Source organism: Podarcis muralis, chromosome 6 (assembly GCF_964188315.1).
Source record: "Podarcis muralis chromosome 6, rPodMur119.hap1.1, whole genome shotgun sequence".
In the NCBI taxonomy this organism is placed as follows: Eukaryota; Metazoa; Chordata; class Lepidosauria; order Squamata; family Lacertidae; genus Podarcis; species Podarcis muralis.
Window position 1 is genome coordinate 14,981,151 of NC_135660.1, and position 26,535 is coordinate 15,007,685.

Here is a 26,535-nt window from a genome sequence, read left to right on the forward strand (position 1 = left end):
GCCTTTAAACTTGATCCATAGAAAACTGCTATTCTAAAACAATAGGAGACCATATGTGGTCCATCTGTAGAAGCTGATGAACACACTGACTACTAATTGGAATTTGCATTATGGGACCTGAAAGCTTTTTAAGGCAGAGATTCTCTCATTTTGACATGGTGAAACTTTGCCGAGTCAAAAATAATAATAATGCAATTGTTCAAGCTTCTCCAAATGTAATGAAGACTTGTGGAACTGACACTTTTGCAAGGGCCACATAATGTCCATTCTGCACTTGCGAAGAATTGGTCCTTCAGTGTGCTCTCAAAGAAGCTCTCAAATGTCTCAGGTAGAGGCCTTTCCTCGTCTTGCTAACTTACAGGTCCTTCAGAAATGGTAGAGGTAAGATTGACAGGATCCAACCAAAGAGTCCCCAGCAGTGCAAGGATTTCCACTTGTGCAATGGAAAAACCCCCCACTCCCCCTCGTGCACCCCCTAAATCTGTTTTGGGAGTTTCCCCCAACCCTCCAGAGCAGATTTGGGGAGGGCACAAGCCACACGGAGGAGAGGGGAGAGAAAGTTCTGTTGCACAAGAGGAAATCCTTGCACTGACAGAAGTCATTTGTTGGATGCCACCCAAGGTCTCCCAGTTCCAAGGTCAACTCTTGAGCCTGGCCTTCCTAAAGGTTACCAGAGGATAGATGACAGAAGTTAGGCTGTCCCTGTCCAGACAAGGGGCACAGCTTGGTCACTAGCCGAAGCTGATGGTAGTCACTCTGTGCCATCGAGGCCACCTGAGCCTCAAGCGACAGCAAAGGGTCCAGAAGTACGCCCAAGCTACATACCCACTCCTTCAGAGGGAGTGTAACCCCATCAACAGCAAGCAATATCCCATCCATCTGGTCTAGGGAATGGCCCACTAACAGTGACCCCATCTTATCTGGACTACAGGAAGGCTGTACAAAACTGATTTGTTTTAGGATGCAATGGGGTTAACACCATTAAACGATTTTGTTCCTTCCTGAAGGTGCCGAGTCTACATGTTTACACCATTGAGTTGACACACGGGGAATTTACATGGCAGGTGAAAAGGAAATTCAAGCACTTCCAAGAGTTTCACAGGGAACTGCTTCGGTACAAAGCTTTCATTCGGATCCCCATCCCTACAAGAAGGTAACAACGGCGCAAAGGCCTTTCTAGGCCATGATTTGCTTGTGGTGGAATTTCCTCATGGTATTTTAGGCTTCACAGGACATAAGAGCCATTTCCAGAAAACGAATGGAATACCTTGAACGTTTAGCGCTCATTTCCGTGTTATTTGATTCCAGAAAAAAACACAAAACCTTTAACCCTAAAAATCACGGGAGTAAAAAGTGACAAATTTGGAGGAACCAAAGTACAAATGTTTGGAATGGATGGCTGAGTAGTGACATCGCCCAGTGACGTTCTTCGTTGTGTGACGTATGAATGAAATTTAGCACTACATGCTAGTATACTTATTGAAAAGCCACAATTCCATAACACAGCAGGTCCTGGAGTGTAGAAGGAACATTAGAAAATGGGACACAAGCACTAGCATTATAACCAGGAAAACGAACGCAATATTCCTCATGTCCATGCATCTATGGATAGATGGCTTGTATCCAGAGGCACTTTATGAGCACAGCTACACCATATGTTTAAAGCATGCCCATAGCTCATTTTAGCAGTCATGGAGACCCCTGGGAAACTGTAGGTTGCTAATGAAGCTGGGAATTGTAGCTCTGTGGGGTCTGCAGCCTTAACAAACTGCAGTGGTATAAGAACGCTTTCAGTGTAGCCTGTTTACCTTAACATGTGAGATTCTGTTCTCCTGCATGGTGGGCAGAATACATGAACATTGTAAAAATTTGAAAACCAATAAAAAAGATTTGGCAAAAAACTCCCCCCAGACAACCCAATCGTTGTATTTTTCAGACACACGGTCCGAAGGCAGACCATCAAAAGGGGAGAGGCAAGGCAAATGCCAAACCTACCGCGCACCTCTGACAATATGGCCAGAGAAGAACACCTGTCCAGCAGAAGGGTAAGCATCCTTCCTCTTGTGGATTGTCTTCAACCCTATTCCAAGCCCTTCTCTCAGGCCCTGGGGACTCTCCCTGAACCACACACCCTTTCCCCAGGCCACGAACCCTCTCTGGCTCTGCTTCACAACTCAAGTGTTTCTGCCTGGCTGGAATTTGCCCTTGAACTTTGATGATGCTTCTTGCTTGGTCTGGATGAAAGACAGAGAGGGGAGTGTGAGTTTGTGTCAGGAACTGGCTGGATACTGATGATTGAGCACCGGGAGAAAGCGGGTTGGAGACTGACTTGGAAGAAGGGATCCATGATCTGGGGGAGCCCGTTACAGCCAGGAGAAGAGAGTCAGAGGCAGGAGAAGCTTTAGGATTGGAGAGGGAAGAACCAGGTGCAGGAGGAGGGAGAGAGGGGTCAGGCTGGCTTCCACACCTCCTCCTCCTCTCCCCGTCTCTCCTGCTCCACTGTCTCCCAGGAACAGTAGAGGGGTGAAGAGGGAGGAACAGAAGGTTACCTGCAGGCGTAGTCTTCGGCTGACTGTGCACAGCTTGGAGGGGGGAGATACATAAGTTGAAGTCGGGTGCAGGGCCTCTCTGTTGCGGCAGCTGCCTCATTGGGTGCACATCTCGGAGTAGCCGAGAGATGTAGGACTGATGGACATGCCTTTTCCTAACATGTAAGTGTGCTTTTTGACAATAGTTAGTTCCTTCCTTGCCTGGCAGTGCTGTGACAGTTTGTGTAGAAGCCAACTTGCAGCACACGGGTACAATTTGCATTAATTGTCCTACCCAGGCCACCACTCACATGTGGGAATGTGGCTTTCAGGATGATAAATGTGTACTACCCCTGCCTGGCCTATTGATATCGACTTAAACTTATTGATATTAACAGCTGACCATCCCTAGCTTGACCGGAATGGCGCCTTGGACAACAGAATGGGATTTTGCGGTAACAACAGATGTGCAGTGCTAACTCCCCAAGTCGATGACTGGTGTGTGAGTGTATGTGTGTAGGGTCTTCTCTGCCAGCCTCCAGCAGCCAAGAGGAGTGTTACTGGGGGTGCCCCACCGCAGTAGAGGCCCCAAGTACCTCCTAGCAATTCTGCCATCAGCGTATCAGGGCACAGATAGGGCACTGGTGGCTTTGGATGCGAGGAGGGTGCTGTTATTGTTGTTGTTTAGTCGTTTAGTCGTGTCCGACTCTTCGTGACCCCATGGACCAGAGCACGCCAGGCACTCCTGTCTTCCACTGCCTCCCGCAGTTTGGTCAGACTCATGTTTGTAGCTTCGAGAACACTGTCAACCATCTCGTCCTCTGCCGTCCCCTTCTCCTTGTGCCCTCAATCTTTCCCAACATCAGGGTCTTTTCCAGGGAGTCTTCTCTTCTCATGAGGTGGCCAAAGTATTAGAGCCTCAGCTTCACGATCTGTCCTTCCAGTGAGCACTCAGGGCTGATTTCCTTCAGAATGGAGAGGTTTGATCTTCTTGCAGTCCATGGGACTCTCAAGAGTCTCCTCCAGCACCATAATTCAAAAGCATCAATTCTTCGGCGATCAGCCTTCTTTATGGTCCAGCTCTCACTTCCATACATCACTAAAAAGTGATAGTGGAGAGTTTTGACCAAATGTGATCCACCTGGAGCAGGAACCGGCAAGCCACTCCAGTATCCCTGCCAAGAAAACTTCATGGACAAAGACAAAAGGAGGGTGCTAGCAAGAGGAAAGGGGAAAGGAAGCCGTTGCCCCACTTTCCGCTCTGGCCAGCATGAGTTGGCTGGGCTTTGGATGCAATTTTGGCTCCTGTCCTGATTCTCCCAGACCCCAGTTAAGTTCAGATTGCTCTGCTTGTCGATGCTCTTGTAGCTGAACAGGAAGAAAGAGACAAATCCAGGACAACAAATGTGGGTTAGACACAAGCATCGCCCACCTACAGTTTTTCACTGCAAGCAAACTGTTGCTGGCAGTGGAGGATTTGTGAAAACGCGAACGTTTCAGGTGCGAACCTGCCCATAGTCTTGTGCGCAACACTTAAACATGCTTCTTGTTTTGCATCCATTGTGTTCACCATGAATAAATGCAGTCAGGCGGGTTAGCTGCATTGTGTGGAAGGAGTGGAGTGAGTGACGGATTCGTGGGATGGAGATCCTTGCTGATAATCCATACTAGACAACTGTAAAAGATGCTCTGGTTTTCCTGAATTCTCTGTGCTGTTTTCCTTTTCCTTTTCTGCACATGTCAAGTTACTAGTCATTCCACGTAACACTTGCCCTGGCGCCTGGGATCTTTTTCTCTTTCCTTTCCCCTTCATTCGTTCGACACCTGCTATTAATCATTCCTCTCCCCTTCCTTCTTCCGCTCCTGCCCCCTTTTTCTCATGATGGAGAGCAACAGCTAGGTTCAGGTTGCTAGTTCAAATGGAGACTTGCTTGTTTGTACTGCTTGGACTTTTCTGATTCTGAAAAGCAATGATAACCCAAGTAAGAAATGAGATCCAATGGAGTATTTTGCGTTTGCCTTGCAGAAACAACTGGAAGATTATTTAACAAACCTCCTAAAAATGCCGTTGTACAGAAACTATCATGGAACGGTAAGTGATACGCCTCTTCCCTTTGCTTTTGTTTGCTAAGTTTATTTATTTTATTATTTATTTCACAACCTTTGTATGCTGCTTGATTGTAGAAAAACAACAACAGCTCAAAGCTTTTTACAAAAGTTCTTCCAGGGTCACACAGCAATTGCACAAGCAGCCTGAGGTTAAAAGAAGAAGTCTTAGCCAATTAGTTGTATCGGTTTCAGTGTATTTAATTTATTTTTAATTGGTTTCAATCTGCATAAATTTTTCATATCAGTAGAAATCGTATATTGCTTTTGCTTGCAGAAGATGCATGGAAGGCAGAGCTATAGTAGCTAATAGGGTGCCCCCCAGAAGTTGCTGACTACAACTCCCATCATCATGGCTGGGGTCATGTGAGTTGTAGTCCACAACATCTGAACAGCACCACATTCTCTGTACCCACCTGATGTATAGGTTGCACTAGGAGCCATCACAGAAGAGGTACAGTGGTACCTTGGTTCTCAAACTTAATCCGTTTCAGAACTCCATTCCAAAACCAAAGCATTCCAAAACCAAGGAGCGCTTTCCCATAGAAAGTAATGCAAAATGGATTAATCCGTTCAAGACTTTTAAAAACAACCCCTAAGGCAGCAATTTAACATGAATTTTACTATCTAATGAGACCATTGAAAGCAGTAAACAATTGCAGTCACGCAATCAGTCAATCAGTAGCTTGCAGTCACGCAATCAATCAATCAGTAGCTGAACTAGGTTCTATATAGTCACAAAAACAAAACAAAAAATAGCCACAAAAATGCAAAATAAGTAGCAAAAACAGATAGACCTCAGTGTAACACTCAAAACGGAAGTGTGGCACTCAAAACAAAGCACATTCGTCTTCCAAAAAAAGTTTGCAAACCGGAACACTTACTTCCGGATTTGCAGTGTTTGGGTTCCAAGTTGTTTGAGTACTAAGGCGATGGAGAACCAAGGTCCCACTGTATTCCCTTCTGCATGAAATGAAAAGAGAATACGTCTTGGAAGAGGAGAATACCTCTTGCTGTCTACAGATTTTTGTAAACATAAGTAACACAAGTAAATGGGTTTTTTTAAGTGTGCTTCCGGATAAATCGAAGACTTTTTTTTTTTTTTTTTTTTTTTTGAGAATCAGGACATGCCTAACTGATTAATACAGTGGTACCTCGGGTTACATACGCTTCAGGTTACAGACTCTGCTAACCCAGAAATAGTACCTCGGGTTAAGAACTTTGCTTCAGGATGAGAACAGAAATTGTGCTCCGGCAGGGCGGCGGCAGCGGGAGGCCCCATTAGCTAAAGTGGTGTTTCAGGTTAAGAACAGTTTCAGGTTAAGAATGGACCTCTGGAACGAATTAAGTACTTAACCCGAGGTACCACTGTATATCTGATTCATTTACTAAAGATTGCAGTTATACAAGTCATCCAAGTGCACTTTTAGGGATGCACGTCAGGATCTCTTTCCATGTTGCACAGGATACTTGGAGCGGGACAGATTTTAGACCTTGTGCAAGCATCAACTTAACCATAGTTTGTTTTCCCTAACTATGGTTGAGCATGAACATCTGCACTTAGCCAGCCTTGATAAAGGCACCTTCCTACCTCTTAAAGTTCTCTGTTTTCAAGGCAAATAAGAGCCCTCCCTTGTGTTTCCTGATAACTGCTCTCTGAGAGTAGGTCTTAACTTGGCAGACTAAACCATGGTTCCACCAAATTGCATACAAAATGTGCATATTAAGAGGAATTAGCACTAAAATGCTGATTAATCTTCATGAGGGCTTTTAAAAAAAATCACAGACAGATGTAGAAATGTGAAGAGGCTGAAGATTGGAAAAATTGGGAGAAACCAAGTTGACAGATCTGCTCATCCCTACATGGCAAAGGGTTGTTTACGTTCTATGCTGGTGATCTTCCCAGAAGTGAGAAGGTTTCATAGGAAGCGATTCATAAATCAAATGAAATAAATGAATAGTTTTAAAGCAATTGCAGGACTCGATGGACCCTTGGCCTGATCCAGTGGAGCTCTTATATTCCTAGCAGAGTTATTGCAACAAGTCTGCAGTATACGTAGGTTTAGATTAGCATGCATGTGTAATAATATAATTACCTTTTGCTCTTAGAAGCAATGCTATGCCAACTTGGCACCCATAAATGTTGAGTCATTGGAGAAGCTTAAAGTACATAATGCTTTGTCTAAAGTTCTGTTCTTGTGTGTGCTGCCACACAGAGACAGCCAAACCTCCCTCTTTAGATCTGGCAATGTTTTTCAAGGGTCATGCATTGTGTGGGGAATATTTCTCTAACGCATCTTAAATGAAGGCTAGTCCTGGTAGCATGAAGGAGCGTCTCCACCCCCATCGTTCAGCCCGGACACTGAGGTCCAGCGCCGAGGGCCTTCTGGTGGTTCCCTCCCTGCGAGAAGCTAAGTTACAGGGAACCAGGCAGAGGGCCTTCTTGGTAGTGGCACCCTCCCTGTGGAATGCCCTCCCACCAGATGTCAAAGAGAACAACAACTTTTAGAAGACATCTGAAGGCAGCCCTGTTTAGGGAAGCTTTTAATGTTTGATGTATTACAGTATTTTAATATTTTTTTGGAAGCTGCCCAGAGTGTCTGGGGAAGCCCAGCCAGATGGGCGGGGTATAAATAAATTATTATTGTTATTATTATTATTATTATTATTATTGGGGGGGGGGAGCTAAATTCTCCATGGTTTCAAAAGTGGCTTACTGTGTGTGCCATGGCAGGCAGTTCCTAATGTTTTCAAAATAGAAGCTGAAAACAAAACAGAAGCTTCCTAGAACTAGAGGGGCGGTTCTTTGGGTTCTGACCATACAATATTAACTCTAGCAGCCTCATACCCGGCATTGCTCAGGAATTCTGAGAAACCAAAAGAATCAGTGCAGTTTTGTAAGGTTCAGCCCACTATCTTGATTCAAAATGGCACCCAAGCACAGATACAAAATGTGTTTCTTGGTCTCGGGAACCATCATGCAGAATTTGGTTTCGACATCTTAAGAAGTAGCAAACAAATAAGCAGCTTTGAAAAATATACCGTAGGTGCTACAAGAGCTACCATATTTGTTTCCCACGTAAACGGAACATAACAGAAATAGCTGCCAGAAAACGAGGCCTGCTGCTGGTGCCACATTGCATCAAGTTTTCCTTCAGTTTTGGCTTATGAGAATCTGACTTGTGCAGTCAATGGGCACAAAAGGTCCATTGGGTTTATCTGCACCTAACAGCTGTCACTTTGCTGTTTGTTTATTTGTTTGTTTGCATTGCATTATCCCTTCTCCCTTCAGTTGATCCCTCCTCGATGTTCTTTTGATGCAACAATAGGCATTGATACCAAATCCTTCACATTCCTCTGCTGCATAGTTAGGCTATTCCTGCCACAGATCATTCAGAAACCTGAGTGGGTTATTGGGCCTTTCTGAGGACAGCTGGGAGAGGGTCAAATTTCAAGCACAGACACAGAGGATGTAGTTATCCTCTCTATATGTCATTTCTTGGTGATGGAAACCTGCAGGTTTTAAAGGCATCCTGTGTTGCTCTTAATGATCACTCGGGTAACATTCACAATTTGAGTGACCTGAAAATCTGCAGAAGCAGAGCCTTACTTTAAATAAATGCCTAAGGCAGTCAGGGATGAGTGAATCTGTCTGATTCTCCCTGATTCTCATTTTTGAAATCTTAGCTTCAGTCCTCCATATTTCCACATTGGTTTGCAATTAAAAATAAATAAATCATGAAAATTCATCTGCATTTCAGTGCACACTTCTCTGAAAAATGGTTTAATGCAATTTTGCATAATATACATATTTTTGCCAAGTAATTTTCCCTAATAGAATGCTTTTTCGTTAGCTGTTGTACTAATATATATGCATTTTAAGGCACGTTTTATCCTTGTATATGCATTTTTGTACACCTTACTTATCTGGGGAACTGTATTGCAAAATTCAGAGACGTGCCAGTTTTGAAGGATGACTGTGCTTCAATTTGCATATTGTTTTGACAAATCTGAATTAGGTAGATTCATTTTTCAGGGTGAGCTCAATCAAAATTCTCCCAAATCCCCAATGGCAGCCATAAAAAAAATCACACACACATACATACATCTTTTTCATTTTAATAAATGAACAAAGTAATGTGCTAAAGATAAAACGCAAGATTTTAATGATGATAACACTGATGACTCTTAGCACAAGTTACTTTTCTCAATCACTGCTGTGAGAGAAAAAATAAAATATTGTGGTTTCAACTTCCCGATACCAAACCACACTTCTTCTATCCTAGTACTGAGACCTGGGCACCCAGTGCATTATTAAAATGACCACTAACCTCAGATTATAGAAAAATATTAACCTTGTTTGTTTTTAAGAGCTAATGCACTTTAACTTTCGTTATGTAAGGTTTTCGCCAAACGCAAAAATTCATGTATACAAAAATGCTGCACAATGTCCGGAGATCCGTGCAGCTACAGTATATTGTACATGCTTTGTGGGGAGGAACTACAGCTCAGTGGTAGCACTTTGCATGCAGAAGGTGCCGGGTTCAATCCCTGTCACCTCTAGTTAAAAGGGTAAGGTAGTGGGAAAGACGTCTGCCTGAGACCCTGGACAGCCAGGGCCAGTCAGGGTAGATAATATTGGGTCAATGTTCTGACCCGGCATGCATTCATCTCTGTCACAGAAGACGTGGTTGGCATTGCCTGCATTGGAATCTCTAGTTCAGGATGCAATGGTGCTTGGATTCACAAGCCAAATCCAGATGTACAGGGGGGAGGTTCAAAAAGTATCTGCATGGTGCTTAGAGAATAACTAGCACCTAAATATTAGCTAGACAAAGGAGATGGCGTTGGACTTTCAGAGGAAGAGAGGGGAACTAGCCCCGTTGTATATCGGGGGGGGGCGTTGTGTGGAGAGAGTCTCTTCCTTTAAATTCCTGGGAGTTTACCTTACTGAAGGCCTCACTTGGAAAAACAATATAACTCAGGTGGTTAGGAAGGCCCAACAGAGACTCCATTTTCTCAGGGTCTTGCGAAAGAACAATGTTAAACAACAGTTGATGACTTCCTTTTACTGGTCCACAACAGAAAGTGTACTCTCATACTGTATCACAGTGTGGTACGTTGGCTTGACAGCCACGGACAGAAAGTCTTTACAGAGGGTGGTGAACACAGCACAGGATATCATGGGCTGTCCCCTGAGCCTGCTAGATGACATCGCAAGGGATCGATGCCTTAGGAGAGCGAGAAAAATATCAGGGACGATTCACACCCCGGCCATCACCTCTTTAATCTTCTACCTTCGGGCAGGAGATATAGAAGTATAATTAGTTGTACCAAGAGGCTAAAAAACAGTTTCTATCCGTGGGCTTTTAGGCTGCTGAACAGAAAATAATATAGTGCAACTGACCTTCGGGGTTGGTGTGTTGTGCAACAAGCACACAGAGTGCAATGAGATTGAGTGTTTGTGGAGGAGGGAGGCTTGGTTAATTTCATTGTACACAGGTTGTACATTGACAATAAAGGTATTAGTACTACTACTACTAGTAGTAGTAGTAGTAGTATTGCCAAGCCATTGTTAGTCTGAGGTAGGATAAGGATGGGTTCAAAGGCAAAGTCCGTACAGACTTCTTGTCCCCATCACAAACTCACAGGGTGGTGGTAAGGAAACAGCCACCTTTGTGCGTGGGCCCCCCCCCCCCAAAAGGTGCCCCAAACCTTTAACTATTTTCTGGACTTTTGCATTCAGTTAATAGGTGTCCTTTTTGTATTTTCAGCTGGAATTCCTTGGTGTAAGTCAGCTGTCATTTATCCATGATCTTGGACCGAAGGGCATGTAAGTTTCGTTGTTTCCTTGCTTCTAAAACATATATCCTGCCCTTTGCCCATAGACCAAGTGGAGGCCTCTTTCTCAAGACTGTGCCTGCAAAAGTTTCGGGGTGCATGTGCTGCCCCCCCCCCAGACAGCAAGCATTCGGTAACGCTGGGGAAGCATTGCAGAACAGCTAATCAATCAAAATGATGTGCAAACAGCGCAGTACTACCGTTGTATCAGGGACATGTTGCATAATACGCATGCAAAAATGCAAACAAACCCCAGTCTGGAGGGGCCCTTCGACTAGGAAGCTGTTCACCTGAACAAACAGGAATACATTAAAGACAAGCCCTTTATGGAAATTGTTAGGAAATGGAATCGCCTATTGGAGATCATTTCTGGTATGTAAAATGGGATTGCATCAAAGTCTTCTTGTATGACTGTAATCTGGCTCAAAAGACTTCAGTAGTGGTGAGACAGGTTTTGCATATAGACTTCTCTTCGCAACAGGTTGCGAACTATTGCTTCTTCCAAATGCTTGCTAAAGCAATGTTTCCTCTCTCTGCCCTTTGCTTTCAGAGAGGGCATGATTATGAAAAGGTCTGGAGGACATAGAATACCTGGTTTGAATTGCTGTGGGCAAGGACAGCTGTGCTACCGGTGGTCAAAGAGGTACTTTTATAAAAATTGACTTTTCAGGTTTGTACAGCAGGGTGGGAAAGTACCGTATTTTTCGCTCTATAAGACGCACCAGACCACAAGACGCACCTAGTTTTTGGAGGAGGAAAACAAGAAAAAAAAAATTCTGAATCTCAGAAGCCAGAACGGCAAGAGGGATCCAGCTTTATGCCAAAACTTTGGGCTCCAGTTGTGTATAATGCTAAGCCTAACTATGGTTTAACATGAATGAGAAAGCATGCTTGGGCACATTTAGAAAATTGTAGCTACTTCACTCCTGCCCTGGTCCCACTGCCGCCATGACACCAGGAGCTAAACCATGGCTTGGCTTAGCAATACATCCAAACCAAGACTTGTGGTTTGTCTCCCCTAAACAGACCATGAATGGTGAGACAAACCATGAGCCCAGATGGAGATGCAAGCTGTATAATTCGAAGCCCAGCAATGTCTTCAACATTCCCAGTAGCATCGCAGCAGGAGTGAAGTGGCCTTGATTTTCCAAACATGCACCAGCATGTTTTCTCATTTACGCTAAGCCATAGTTTTGCTTAGGATTTACAGGCAAAGCAAGCTGATGACAGCAAAAGGAATTGCTTAAGAAAAAAATTACCTGCAGGTACTACAACTAATCTATGATCTCACACCTAGTTTAGCATCCAGAAGGATCTCATACATCTCCAGTTTTCTAAACTAAACCCCAAATGTAACCTGTAATGTAAACATAGGGGAGTTTATCCAACACCTTGGTTATTTTGGTTGCCCTTTTCTGAACCTCTCCCCGTTCTTTCTGAGCTGCAGCAACCAGAATTGGGCCACACTTTCCCAAGTAAAGAATCCTTTTTGCTATACCCTGGTTAAAATTAAGTACAGCTTCTAGCAATCAGATAAATTGCTTTAGGGTAGAAAACTGTCCATTAGGACAGTTGAAAGCTGGGGCTGTCTTTTAAAGAGCAAGAACGAGGAGTTTGATTTGAGAGAAGGTGCATTAGTAGTTACTGGAGTGAATCAATAAAAGGTCTGTGTGAGTCAGGTCTTGGCTGCACACTGAGATCACCTGTTGAATTAAGATCAATTTGAATACTGTTGCTAATGCTCCCGAGATTCAGTTTTTGCAGGTTTTTGGGACCTGCTCAGAAAACACTCCTGTCTAAACAAACTATTTTATAGGCAGGCTTATGTCTTACGCATCCAGTTGAATTGTCATACTTTTAACTTTCAGCAGTTTGTGTTTCTAATGTGTGTGGGGGTGGGGGCTTTGAGTATGAATATTCAGTACTGAACAGAACAATCCTATGCCTGCTTATTTGAAAGTTATTTTTGGTAATTAATTCTTCCAAAGAGTGCTGCCTTAGTAGCCTTTGAGTGCTTTTTAGACAAATGTATGTAGTTGTATTCAGACTTAGTCTTGTTCATTTCAGTGAGTCTACACTATATCTGATTAAATCTGGATCCAACCGAATAGTAGCAGTACCCTTGATTTGGCTGGCTTTAAGATATTTTCCCATTCTAGATTCAGTCTGCTGCTATCAGCCCGTCTTCCCCTTTCCCTCAACACAGTATATTAATTGCGCCTCTTGCAATTTTCATTCTCTCAGGTTGCAATCTAAGCAAACTCTCTAAGGAGTGAATCCCACTGAACCCTGCTTAGCACTGTAGTGTCAAAGGACTCAACCTTAAGTCCACCTCTTCCTTGTTCAACAACAAAATTCTCTTAAGCCTGTTTTCCCTCTTCCTCCTTAAAAAAATATTATTTTGTTATGCGCCAGAGGCAGATGTGAGACAGCCTTGAGCGCCAACTCAGCAAAAGTGCATTGTGTTCCCTGCCTCATTGTCCCTTCTGAGAAGTACTGGACTGTCCTGAGGCATCTCACAAAAACTCGATTCAGTCTGCAATGAGAACACGATGCTGAGCTCTGGTCCTGGCCAGGCTGGGGTCAATGTTACACTCAAGCCATTGTCTCCACCAACTAGCTTTGCCACCAGAGAAATGACCTCAATTCCTCATGTTATGGGGCATCCGATGTCTGGCTCAACTCCCGTCAAGGGGAAGGCAGAGGCGAATCCCTGGCAGATATGCCAAACAGCAGAATCCCCCAAGGCCTAGTCTTATCTAACTTACTGTGAGCAGCTTGGCTCTGCTATGAGGTGGGGTGGAGCCCCTCGCTCAACTGAGGGGAAGCCCCAGCTTCCTCATCCTGTTTGGCAACACAATAATAATAAAATAATAATATATTTTCTTTATACCCCGCCCTCCCCAGCCAAGACCGGGCTCAGGGCGGCTAACAACCAAGAATAAAAACAAGTTGATTGAAGTACAACTTAAAAAACAAGATTAAAATACAACATTAAAGCATTGAAATGCAGCCTCATCACAGGAGGAGAAATGAAAAAAGAAAGAAAGAGGGGGAGTCAAATTGATTCTAAGCCAAAGGCCAGGCGGAACAACTCTGTCTTACAGGCCCTGCGGAAAGAAATCATATCCAACAGGGCCCTGGTCTCATGAGGCAGAGCGTTCCACCAGGCCGGAGCCAGTGTTGAAAAGGCCCTGGCTCTGGTTGAGGCTAATCTAACTTCCTTAGGGACCTCTAGGGTGTTGCTATTTATGGACCTTAAGGTCCTCCGTGGGGCAAACCAGGAGAGGCTGTCCCGTAGGTACAAGGGTCCTAGGCCGTGATGGGCTTTAAAGGTCAAAAGCAGCACCTTAAATCTGACCCTGTACTCCACCGGGAGCCAGTGCAGCTGGAAAAGCACTGGGTGAATATGCTCCCATGGCAGAGACCCCGTGAAGCAATGCAAGAGAGGGGAATGAGAGGGGTTGGCAGGTGTGCTTTGCACTCAGGTCCTGCTCCCAGGCTTCCCATCGTTGGCCGCTTCCTGGCATCTCCCGTTAGGGCTAGGAAGAAAGGCCTGTCTGAAACCCAGGAGAGCTGCTTCCAGCCAGTTGTAGGCGATAGTGAGGTAAATGGACCAATTATCTGACTCAGTCTGAGGCAACTTCCTTAGTTCCTATGTCTCAGGTTCTCCACACAGGGCTGTGAGAGACCCCTGCTGGAAACAATGGACTACTGCTGCCAGTCAGTGTAGACAGTACAGTGGTACGTCAGGTTGCATACGCTTCAGGTTACAGACTCCGCTAACCCAGAAATAGTGCTTCAGGTTAAGAACTTTGCTTCAGGATGAGAACAGAAATCGTGCTCTGGCAGCACGGCAGCCACAGGAGGCCCCATTAGCTAAAGTGATACTTCAGGTTAAGAACAGTTTCAGGTTAAGTACGGACCTCCGGAACAAATTAAGTACTTAACCTGAGGTACCACTGTACTGAGCTATTTGGATCAGTGACCTGACGAAAGCACCTTCCTATGTTCCTAAGCGCAATTTCCTTCCCCTTGGGGTAAATGGATGCATTCCAAGAACGAAGCTTTGCAAAATGTGCATTTCAGTACACCAATTACGTGTGCCCATGCCCAGCTGGTAAAAATAGCTTTGAAGAGATTTTAGCTATAAATCAGCTCCTCCTCCCACAGTTCTTAGGAAGTGTATGTTGAAGAAAGTGATTGCCATCTCTCCCCCCACCCCACCCAGATTGGTGTCTGTTATGCTACGGAGCCTGTTGCTTGGCAATTAAACCTTTCTCAAAGCATTGCAGTACCCTTCCCATTAACTTTACTGGCATTAAGGAAGCATGCCTTTATATATAAACCATTTGGAATTCTGATTCACATGTGTCCCAGCCCTGCAGGGCTGGGCCTTAGGTGCTCACACAACGAGATAAATCGGGAGCTGGAAGTCACAAGCCAAAGGGACGGGAGTGAGGGCTGGTATTGTCAAGGCACAAATCCCAGTCTAACCTGGAAGCCTCATTTATTTCTGGGTCGGGCAAGCCAGTGGCAGGTCTGCATGGGTCACTAGCACAGGCTCCATATTGTGGCTTACCATGTTGGGCAGGATCACCCACACACAGAGACAAAATCAAGGTGGTAGAATCCTGAGGTGGCAGAGTAGGGGCGAATGAAGGCATCATGACACCCGGGGCAGGGCATCGCTACGTAGGGCGCATGTGCAGCGTCGCTACGTACAATGCATGCGCCCTACGTAGTGACGCCGCACATGTGCTGAACATAGCAGTTTGCTGCCGGCAGTGCTCAAGCGCCGTACGGATGGTGCTGGGATCCCTCCTTCGCCGCTACAGCCGCGAATGGAGAATCCTCTACATGCAGCTGTAGCGGCGATGGAGGGATCCACTGCCATCTGTACGGTGCTTGAGCAGCAAACCGCTATGTACAGTGCATGTGCGGCATTGTAATGTACAGCACATGCATGCAACGCCGCACATGTGCTGTACATAACGGTTTGCCACCTGCGCTGGGATCCTCTGCTCGCGGCTGCAGCCACGAATGGAGGATTCTTCACATGCGGTGGCATGATGGCTGCTCGCGCTGCCACAAGCCCCCGCAGGGTGCCTTCTTGTCCCCGTCCCCCCCGACACAAAAGAATGGCTGGGCTGCCCAGGTAAAGCAACCAGTAACCATTGTCAGGTATCCTGTGTTGTATTTCTGCTGTAGACCACCTCCTCCTGTGATGTATGTATGATTTTTTGGGGGGTGGTCTTGAGGTACAGGGTGGGCAGTTTCAAAAGTCTATATAAGGGCTGTCACACCATTGTTCTGGGTTCCTCCTCCCTCCTGCGTGTGGTTAGTGAGGACCATGTTGCAACAGTTTAATAAAGATCATGCTTACTAGCTGCTTTGCTTCTCAATATTCTCTGGTTGGCCTCTGTTCTTTTCTCCTACTGATAGGGAACCCACTTAAGGACTCTTATACGGCCTCTTGGATACCCCATAAGGGAAAAGGAGCAGTTTTTTCCTATAACACTAGAGATGGCTTAGATTGTACCCATGACTTTCTGTGTGCGGAGCAGATGTTCTACCACCAAGCCACAGCCACTTGCGATTTCTGCAAACACATGTATTAAAAAACAATTAACCATATAAAAAAGCCTGATTAATTAGGGACAGTTTTGTAATTGATCACAAAGGGTTTTCGTTGATTTAGCTACCGATTCATGGGCTAAATGTTGAAGCCCTGATGAATATATGTAATTTTGTGTGTGTGTGTTTGTTTTGTTTTGTATCTCTTTCCTAGGTGGCTAGTAGTCAAGGACTCTTTTCTCTTGTACATGAAGCCAGACAGTGGAGCCATTTCCTTTGTCTTACTGGTAGATAAAGAGTTCAGCATAAAGATTGGCAAGAAAGAGACAGAAACGAAACACGGGCTGCGAATAGACAATCTCTCCAGGTGAGACCTTTTCACGCCACGGCTTGTGGTTAGGAATGTGGGAGAGATTCGATTCAGTTCACACTGAAAGGCAAACTTTGCATCTCCTTTGCACCATTGAAACAATACAGCAAATTGAAACACAGCCATTCTTTGAAGTTCACACTTCTCCAGATTGGGATGCAGTTACACACCCACGTAATGCGTGCAAAAAAAGAGAAAGGGTATATGCTAGGATAAAAGTGTAAGTGTAAGTAATGTATGCAAATGAATTAGGAGAATTAGGAGAAATTGCTTTGCAAGAATGTTTATATTAGGCAAAATTGCATGGGTATTTGTGAGGCAAAATTCACACTAAAATGCTTCTGAGTGGGGAGGGAAATGCAGACTGACATAGAAACATGGAGATCTGAACTTAATACTGGGAAAACGAAAAACTGAGAGAAGCCATAGTTGGGATATTTACCCAACTCCCTATTCGTGACACTCTTCATTATTCACCTGACTGTACAAGACTTGTCAAATATTGATAACCCATTGATACATAACCACTTGCTCTCTGTGCCTTGGGCCTCCTTGGTAACTTTAAGAGCTGCTATATATAGCACAGTCAAATTCAGCATTGTGCCGTTTGTGGAGAAGGATCTTAGCGGCTGTTAGCTAAACGAAGGTGGGCAGGGTAGTGTGAAGACCTTGCTATGGTACCTTCGGCCGCCATATTCGGGGCCAAGGCAGAATTTCTCTGGTAGACGAATTCCCTCACTTCCTGTCTCAGCACAGTCTACAAGGGAAAGGCTGTAGCTCAGTTGTAGAACATCTGCTTTGCATTCAGAAAGCCCTGGGTTAATCCCCAGAGTCTCCAGACAGTGGTTTCGAAAACAGCTGGTGCTGCAGAGGGCAGCAGATTTTGAGGGAAATGTCCAAAACGGCCCCACTGTGTTCGTTCATCCATCTTCCTGCATGGATTAAGGCACTGTCTTTGGATCACCATCTCTATATAGTGCCAGCTTCTGAAACAAAGCTACGTACCTTGTTAAGCAATCATCAGTAAAATGAAAATAACCTGCTTGCCCAGTCAACATAAGAAGATCAGAACATGGCTGGATCAGACCAAAGGCTCATATATTCCAGCAGTCTATTCACACGGTGGCCAGTCAGATACCTATGGGAAATCTGCAAACAGGACCTGAGTTCAGGAGCTTTTGCTCTCCTTGTGACTTTCAGTAACTAGTATTCAGAGAGATACTGCCTCCCAAATCAAGACTTTATTGTTTGGGTCTTCCTTTTCTTTTCTTTTAATGTGAACTGCCCTGAGACCTTCGGGTATAGGGCAGTATAGAAATAAAATAAATAATAATAATAATAAATAATCCCCCCCCCTCTCATTTCACGGCTTTATTTCCCCCTTCCAGGTCACTGATTTTGAAGTGCAACAGCTACAGACATGCTCTCTGGTGGTGCCAAGGGATAGAAGAATTCATTCAGAAAAACGGCACTAACTTCCTCAAACATCACAGATTTGGCTCTTACGCAGCTGTCCAGGAGAACACCTTGGCAAAGTGGTAAGAGGTGGCTTACTGCTCTCATAGCTTTTCCCTGCGTGAGATGCAGTGAGGTGCAAAACCTGTTGACTGCCTGTTGATGACACAGGAACCATACCATCTAAAAGGGGGGAAGGCGGCAATCTTTTTCTCTAAGCTAGTTTCTGTGGACTCCTGTGTGCAAACCCCCAAATGTGATGTAATTATACTGCAAAGAATCTCTGCCTTTTAGCTTTTTGTGGGAAATTGGCCTTCCTGATGAAACTGTCTGCTACACCTTGATTAAGAGTTAGTAAATTGCCGAGCAAAATCCCCCCTCAAGCTACTGCTTGTCCAGTGGGAGTAAACATCCAGGAATTATGCAGCTAGAGTTTCAACTGGGGAAATGGAACTGCAGGGAAAGGGTTTTTTTAAAAAAAAAAAAAAAAAACAAAACACTCTGGTCCCAATCTATTGTCGCTGCTTTTATTTTATTTTATTTTATTTTAAGTGGCTGGTTATATGTATGGATGCCCTACATTCAGGACTTTTCTTTATGACAGTCCTCACCACTACAGGACACAAGTATTTCTTCTTTCTTTTTCTGTTTTTTTCTGTCCATTGAACCATTTTGTGTTAGCACTTTTATCAATGCATGGGAAACCCAGTCAGATGGGCGGGGTATAAATAAATTATCAACATCTTTTTTCTTTTTCTTTTCCAAAAAAAAGGGAGCACTCCTACATCACATCTACTTTGGCCTCTAGTGACCCAAAATATTCTTTTGAGGCACCCAAGGGCAATTTTCTTGGTTTCTGGATAGACTTTTTGTTTGTTGTCAAAACTCATTTGTTTTGTAACACGTTCATTAAAATCATAATCAGTTCATTCTTTTTTATTTTTGGTTCATACTGTAGATTTGGGGGGGGGGGGGATTACTTAACCTTCAGTCTGTGTGTGTATCAGACGACAGACACCTCACACAGTGGCCGGGGGCTATTTTGGGGTGAGGGTGGCAGCTGCCAGGAGCAGCAAATGAAGTCGCTTCTCTTCCCGCTGCCAGCGAATGACTCTTCTTTTCATATCTGTTTGTGTCCCTCTGTCTTTGTCCCAAACTACATGAAAAGTTAACCGTATGAAGCCTGCTGGGCATACCTCTGCCATTCCCCTTCCTTCTCTCTTTCCCTCTCAGTTGGACAGAAATCAAACTACTATTGTTGCTTTTAGGTACGTGAATGCAAAAGGGTACTTTGAAGATGTCGCCAACGCCATGGAAGCTGCCAAGGAAGAGATTTTCATCACAGATTGGTGGTTAGTATTTAATTTGCACGGTTTGATTCTCTATCTCCATCTGTCTTGTGTGAACACACACATTTACTTCCTAAAGCGTTCCCTTTGCCAAAACCAGAGGTTTTGGATTGGAACTCCTATCCACCCCCAGTCAGCAGGTCCCCAGGCCAAAGTGTTCAATGCCCACACGGCCCTCACGCCACTAGCGACGGAACCAGGTTTGTGGGGTTCAGAAAAATCCAGCTAGATTCCATGTTACATCACAAACCATGCTGACTAGGGGCTGATGGGAGTTGTAGTTCAAAACATCTGGAGGGCACCGGGTTGACTGCCTTCCATTAAAATGTTCTAAGGCTGCTCTGTTAAGGGCCCTTTCAGCATGGAGGCTGAACAGCAGGACCAGATGTTTTGGAAACAGAAACAACCGTCGCAGAGACAGGGTGTTTAATGTTGCTTTGCTGTAAAGGTCTTTTCAGGACACTTGGCCAGGAAACCAAAGTGGAACCAGCCAAAAATGAAAATGAGAGAGAGAGAAGTAACTTTTCAGCCAGTGCTTAGTTTTCCATGTTTGCATTTTCACCTTCTTGTGAAAAATCGAGGTTTATAAGCTGCCTTCTCTTAACACTTAGCAGCCCAATTGAAAGATGTGAGGCACAAAGACTGGTGCTCAAATTACAGGGGAGCGGATACTTGCCCATTTATCTTTTCTACCAGTTCTCTAAGCTACTGTTTCCAGAATCTTCCGGCTCCCCACTTCCCCCTTATCATTCAAACACTGGTGCAGACTGGATTTTCCATTTGGCAGGGATGGAAATGTCATTATCCACCCAGAGTAAGGACTAAGATAGACATGACAGTGGCAGACATTATTATTATTATTATTATTATTATTATTATTATTATTATTCACACACATTTGTTCCGTTCCCATATAAAGGGCAATATTTACATCTAAATATGCAACATAGAAGTGAGGCAAGCGGAACTAGGACTGAGTGAAATTGTCACCCACCCACACCCAAAAAAATTGACTGCTAGTTGGCAAAATTGGAGAGGGAGGGAGGGTGTAGATTATTTGCAAGTTTCTGTAGTGCTTGCCTGGTAACATTTGTGGCAGTGATAGGGCAAAAGGTAAGGAGACCTAACAGTAGGTTGACCGGCAGAATCACCCCTTGACTGGTCATTAGTAAGGCCACATTTGCACCATACATTTAAGGCACTCTGATGTCACGGCTTCCGCTCAAGAATTCTGGGAGCTGTAGTTTGTTAAAGGTGCTGAGAGTTGTTAGAAGAGACCACTTTCCTTTGCAGAACTCCAGTTCCCATAGTTCCCCGAGAAGAGAGGTGGATTGTTAAACCACGCTGTGAGGGAAATAGGTAGGGTTGCCATATTTCAAAAAGTAAAAACCAGGACACACCAAAAGTTGCTGAGCTTTTATTATTGCCTAAGATCCAGGACAAAGCTCTGCCTTTCAGAAATTCTGAGGTTGGTGGGGCAAGAAGTTCCATTCTGATCCATGTTTGCAATATTTAGCTCTGTTTCCATTCTTCATTCGTTTGACTTCTGACAAAAAACTATGTTATTTCTCTTGTTGTCAGCTGTTTGGCAGAACTTTACATAGTTAATTATGTAATTAATTACACAGTTAATTATGTCATTATTCTGTTACTCCACACCATTCATTTCGATGGGAAGGAAACATCAGTTACGTATTGTTGGGAGACTGAAAATTGTAACAGCAAACGGCGATCATATCTGTCGAATTGATTTGCATTCTGGATGTGGGATGAAAAAGTGAACATTGGCAAGTTAAGCTTCTGTTTCCATCAGAATTCTCCAATGCTCCATTCAGCCTAATGAACCAGCCTCTAGTGATTTTCAGCTGGGCACTTTTCCATTTTGAACGTGTGTACCATCAATTTAGCCCCCACTGCAACCCCCCCCTTGCATAATATAGCCTTGATATGAGAGGCAATTTTGTGTGTGGAAAATGCTAGGACCTAAAAAAATGGCCACCCAAAATCTACCTCAAAATCCGCTTTCATCATCTGAAACCGCCCCATTTCGTCCTGACCCCTGATTTCATGCCCCAAATTTGTGACCGAAAAGCTCCAACATTTCAGGGACTTATCTCATCTTCATGGCTCACTTTCAGCAATGGATCCAGACTGGAAAAAGATTCATTGGAATGGTGGATGGGGCAGTAGATTCAATTCACCTAGCACCACCTGTGTGTACCTTTTGATTTTGAAGGGGGAAAAAGCCACACCTCCCGTTCCTTTGCGAATGATAAATATGGCAGCCCTCAATATATTGAATTTGCCCTAAGTGCTGCCACCCTAAGCTCACGTACAGGGGAGTACATCTTGCGGCACCCACTGGAAAGTAAACACCATTACGTTTTGCGCTGCATGAATAGATTTGGGTCTAATTTACAAAACAGCTGCAGTAATTTCAGAATAATTCATGTTGGCTAAGATAGCATGGTGTCCTGCATGTGCTCTGGATTTAACAGGAGCTTCTGCTGCTCCTCCTCCTCAGAACTTGAGTGACAAATTCCTCCGTGAGCTCACTCCACAAACAATAGATTTGTTGACTCAAATCACAGATGTCGGCCGTCACATATACTGCAGCATTGTTGAAAACAATGGATAAAAAGAACATTCAGAAAATAAATCATTCCAAGGGGCTTTTTATTTATTAATGCATCAGGGCGGATACGCTGTTTTTACAGAAGTAGGTAGGAGTGGCCTTCAGTGCCTGAGATTTGTGTTTTCAGAATCTACCCTATTCTTCTGAAGGTAACATACTGAACTGTTTTTAATTCTGAGTTTTTAATTGTTGTATCCTGCCCTGGGACCTGCTTTTGAAGGGCAGGTAATAGATCTTCTACTACTAGTAGTACTACTGCTAATAAAAACAATTTCCAATAGATATGCTTATATTTGAAAATATATTTGAAGTTGGTGCAACCAACTTTTCTTTCTTTCTTTCAGGCTGAGCCCAGAAATATTCATGAAACGGCCAGTGGTGGAAGGCAACCGCTGGAGATTAGACTGCATTTTGAGGCGGAAAGCTGTAAGTTTTCTGTGCTCTCCGAGTCTTTACACAGCTCTGAAAGCTAAGCCCAGAGGCACTGAGTTCCGCCTGACTTGGGGTGGGGGCTCGTCGTGTGTGCGTGACATCACACATTTGACACACGCTTGTGACATCACGTGTGTCTGGAGGAGACCGCTAGACCTGACAAGGCCCAACACCACTATTAAGCCTCCCCCCACATACTTTAGGGGGCTGAGGTGTCCTCATCCCCATAGAGTTAGCGCCTATGGCTAGGCCATATTATCCCCATACTGCAGACGGGAAACTGAGGCTGAAAGAGGGTAGTTCACTTGTAAACACTTGATGAAACTGAAGTGTTATAGTAATTCTAAGGTCTCAAATATAGAATGAATGTTGACAATTGCACAAGGCAAACACACATACCTAAGTATGTAAGCCATAAAATAGTAGAGGAGAGCAATACAAAAGCCATCTTGGCTCTCCTAAAGGCTCTAAATATTTCCTCTGCCTCCTTAATCCCCCTTAGCTGAGAACACGTAGGCAGACAGCAACCAGGGGAAGTTCTTGAAGAGATTCCTCTCTTATATCTATGAACTTCCTGTGTGTTAATGGTCCTTGTTTGCCCAGATGCTCTGCATTGAGGAATGTATGACCTGCATCCTGATGGTCTTACCAAACCCTGTTCCCCCTCCGAAACAGCCATAGCTTGAGGACAGGGGAAGGAGTAACAAGGGGGCAGAGATTAGGAGCCTTCCTTGAATGCAAATAACCCCAACCAGGGTTCCAGAGCCTTTGTAGAGTTTATAGGTGTTCCATCTGAACTCTTAGGAAGCCCGGCTGATTTTTGTTGTAAGCTGAAGCAGGTTTGCCCGTCATTCATCCTGTGTTCCTGCCTGGTCTTGGCTGTACTCTTCTCTGTGTACTCACTTTGGCCAACTGCGAATGATATAAACGTTGATAACGGTAGATAGCATAAATTGGCTTTTCGAGAAGTTGCCATCGCAGTGCAGCCTGATTTATAATGCGTGCCTGCTTTCAGAATGGATTCTCATTACACGGATAATGGTTGGCATCAATCTCCTCCAAGGGAGATAGAGATCTAATTAGGAGAGAATTTCGCTTGGCTGTCTCCATACTCCATACTCTATTCTTATGTGGGCCAGAGCGTGATATTGAGCTTGAGGTGAAAGATTATTTTAATGGGATCTTTCTGTCATCATCATAAAAGGCCTCGGTCAGGAGAACCTTAAGTGCCTTCTCAAGCTTTTACGGGTCAGAAAGGATTACTCCCTTCGTGGCAAATGGGCTCCTTCCCTGAATATTGCCTTGCACTCTGGGACTGAGATAGAAATCAAACAATCCATAACATTCAGACTCACGAAAGAGTAGCGAGTAGATGCAGAGAGAACACAAGATTCTTTATCACACTAGAGGGGAAAACAGTTTTCTTGAACGCTGCAGGCGGAGGCGAGTTTGTTCTGATTTCAGAACTTGGGATTTCTAGGCCAGTCCTGTGATTAGTATTTTTTAGGGTAGGTGTGAGGAACCTTTGACTCTCCAGATGTTGTTAAACCTCAATTCCCATCACCTCTGATCATTAGCCATGTTTTTTGGGACTGATGAGAGTTGTAGTTTATCAACACCTAGAGAACCAAAGGTTCCTCACTCTTTCTTTGGGGACTAACGAGATTTTAAACACTGAGCAGTATTGTTAGAGTGAGTTTTTGGTTATTAAAGTATTCTTTATTTATTTATACAATTATTTATAGCCAGTCTAAAGTGGCTATAAAACACAATGCAAGAAAAATTTACAATAGCAGCACCGTTAACAAACATTTAAAAGCATAGACCAGCATAGACCAGCTAAAATAAATGTCCTTTGCAATATAGAACTGCAATATAGACTCTACGTGGGGCTACCTTTGAAGGTGACTCGGAAACTGCAATTAATCCAGAATGTGGCAGCTAGACTGGTGACTGGGAGTGGCCACTGAGACCATATAACAGTGGTCCTGAAATATCTTCATTGGCTCCCAGTATGTTTCCGAGCACAATTCAAAGTGTTGGTGCTGACCTTTAAATCCCTAAACAGCCTCAGTCCTGTATACCTGAAGGAGTATCTCCACCTCCACCATCCAGCCCAGACACTGGGGTCCAGCGCTGAGGGCCTTCTGGTGGTTCCCTTGCTGTGAGAAGTGAGGTTACAGGGAACCAGGCAGAGGGCCTTCTCGGTAGTGGCGCCTGCCCTGTGGAATGCCCTCCCTCCAGATGTCAAGGCAATAAACAACTATTTTACTTTTTAAAAAAGTGGCCCTGTTTAGGGAAGTTTTTAACGTCTGATGCTGTATTGTTTTTAATATTCAGTTGGAAGCTGCCCAGAGTGGCTGGGGAAACCCAGCCAGATGGGCAGGGTATAAATAAATTATTATTATTATTATTATTATTATTATTATTATTATTATTATTATTATTATCTTGTAGAAAGAGACCCAGTTTGCATGCATCTCTAAGCCAAACCATGGCTTAGCTCAAACAAGCAAATGTGCAGGTTTCTGATGCAAAGATTGTAGCCATGGTGTTCCTCCACTGTTCCAGCTTCTCTTGGGCTAAGCCATGGTTTGGCTTCCCATTACCTCCAGACCCAGGCTAGTAGTTTGTCTCTCCCAGGAGAACCACGAGCTGCAACCAAGTTTCTTGATTTACTGCTCGTGGTTTCTCTGGAGGTGGCAACAATGTGGCTGCAGTCTTCACTCTGCCAACCGGAATGTGTGCTTGTTCATGCTGATCTATGGTTAAAACCAGGAGGAAGGATCAATAAGCAACCCGTAAGTCAATATCAGGAGACAGGACCAAGGATATAGGAACACTCCAGAGCTCAGGAAGACCGTGTTGTTCAAGTGAAGCTCAACCGGAACAGAAAGTCCTTTTATACTTCTGCCAGTCCTGCAAGATCCAATGGCTAGTCTGGATGGGCAGAGTCAGTCCAGCGCCTCAGAATAGTTCGCTGAGAAGCTGCTAGATACCACTCAGTAGCTTGCCACAGCAGCTCATGAGAGAAGAGACCACATAAACTTCCCTGGGAAGCAAATTCCACAACAGCATGCCACTACCAAAAAGGCCCTGTTCCTAGTTAATCACCGTAAGGTGGGTCCGGAGAATGATGGCTTAAGTATATGGGCAGATTTATCTGGGGAAATGCCGTTCATGACTAGCAGAAGCAAAATAAGGAAAAGATATACAATTATTATTATTCTGTACCTTGTTTGCTGTACACAGGCAACAGACTTCAGTTTTCCTGCACAGTGGGAGACCTGGAAATTGGTCTTGCAAACAAAAGAGAGTGTGTTATAAAATGACCACGAACCATCTTGTTTCTGACTGGTCAGATCTGCATAGAGTCGTAACTCCTGTTTTGTTTTTTGACAGCAACAAGGGGTGAAAATCTTTGTGATGCTCTATAAAGAGGTGGAGCTTGCTCTTGGCATCAACAGTGAGTACAGCAAGCGTACCTTAATGCACCTGCACTCCAACATCAAGGTATTCGTGCCCTTTATGATGTGCATGCTTATTAATTCCTTTTATAAAATTCATATTAAAAAAAGAAATACCGTATTTTTCTGTGTATAAGACAATATTTTTTTCCTTAGAAATAATAGGCAAAATTATTTCAGGTCGTCTTATACACAGATAGCAGAGGGGGCACGGGCGATTAATGGCAGCAGCCAGCAAGAGATTGGCAGCAGCGATTGGGCGTGTGATTGGTTGCTGCGGCAAGGCCTGCTGACGATTGGCTGTGGCAATTGGGCCATCTATTTATGGTAGCGGCGAGGCATGCGTGCAATTGGCTGTGGTTGCGTCGAGGTGGCAGGTGGGCTTTTAGCAGTGAGCGTGCAGTCGATTGGTGGCCACGACGATGCGTGCGATTTGCAGCGGTGGGCATGTTGTAGAGCGATTAACGGCTATTTGGACTATTTTGTTGTGATCCAAAGAAAAGGGGGGTTCGTCTTGGGGCGTGTTATGCACGAAAAAATACGGTACTATACCATACTGAGCTTGTAATTTCAGGATCAACTTAGGAAGAAACAGCCCTTTTGCAGAGGATGCTATGGTTTTTTAATATATATAATAGGCGTGACATTTTCAAAGCAGTTTCCCCTCCATTAGGGAATGGAGTATGCTGGAGAGGACAGAGGTGACTGTCTGGGACACCGAACAGAATCTCCCACACTGTAACATTATGCTGCTGTTCCCACTTGTAAATTGTAA

At 44.3% G+C, this 26,535-nt stretch overlaps 1 protein-coding gene across 1 annotated transcript in view; it reads left to right on the plus strand.

Moving 5' to 3' along the window:
- Positions 1-26,535, plus strand: part of PLD1 (phospholipase D1) — a 114,859-nt gene that overhangs the window by 51,371 nt on the left and 36,953 nt on the right. Inside the window, exons 4-13 of the mRNA XM_028731576.2 lie at positions 1,008-1,153; positions 1,937-2,045; positions 4,555-4,620; positions 10,409-10,467; positions 11,026-11,118; positions 16,267-16,419; positions 17,811-17,960; positions 19,146-19,229; positions 22,206-22,287; positions 25,696-25,806. Of these exons, the coding sequence (XP_028587409.2) occupies positions 1,008-1,153; positions 1,937-2,045; positions 4,555-4,620; positions 10,409-10,467; positions 11,026-11,118; positions 16,267-16,419; positions 17,811-17,960; positions 19,146-19,229; positions 22,206-22,287; positions 25,696-25,806 (1,053 nt within the window). The remainder of the gene's footprint in view (positions 1-1,007; positions 1,154-1,936; positions 2,046-4,554; positions 4,621-10,408; positions 10,468-11,025; positions 11,119-16,266; positions 16,420-17,810; positions 17,961-19,145; positions 19,230-22,205; positions 22,288-25,695; positions 25,807-26,535) is intronic.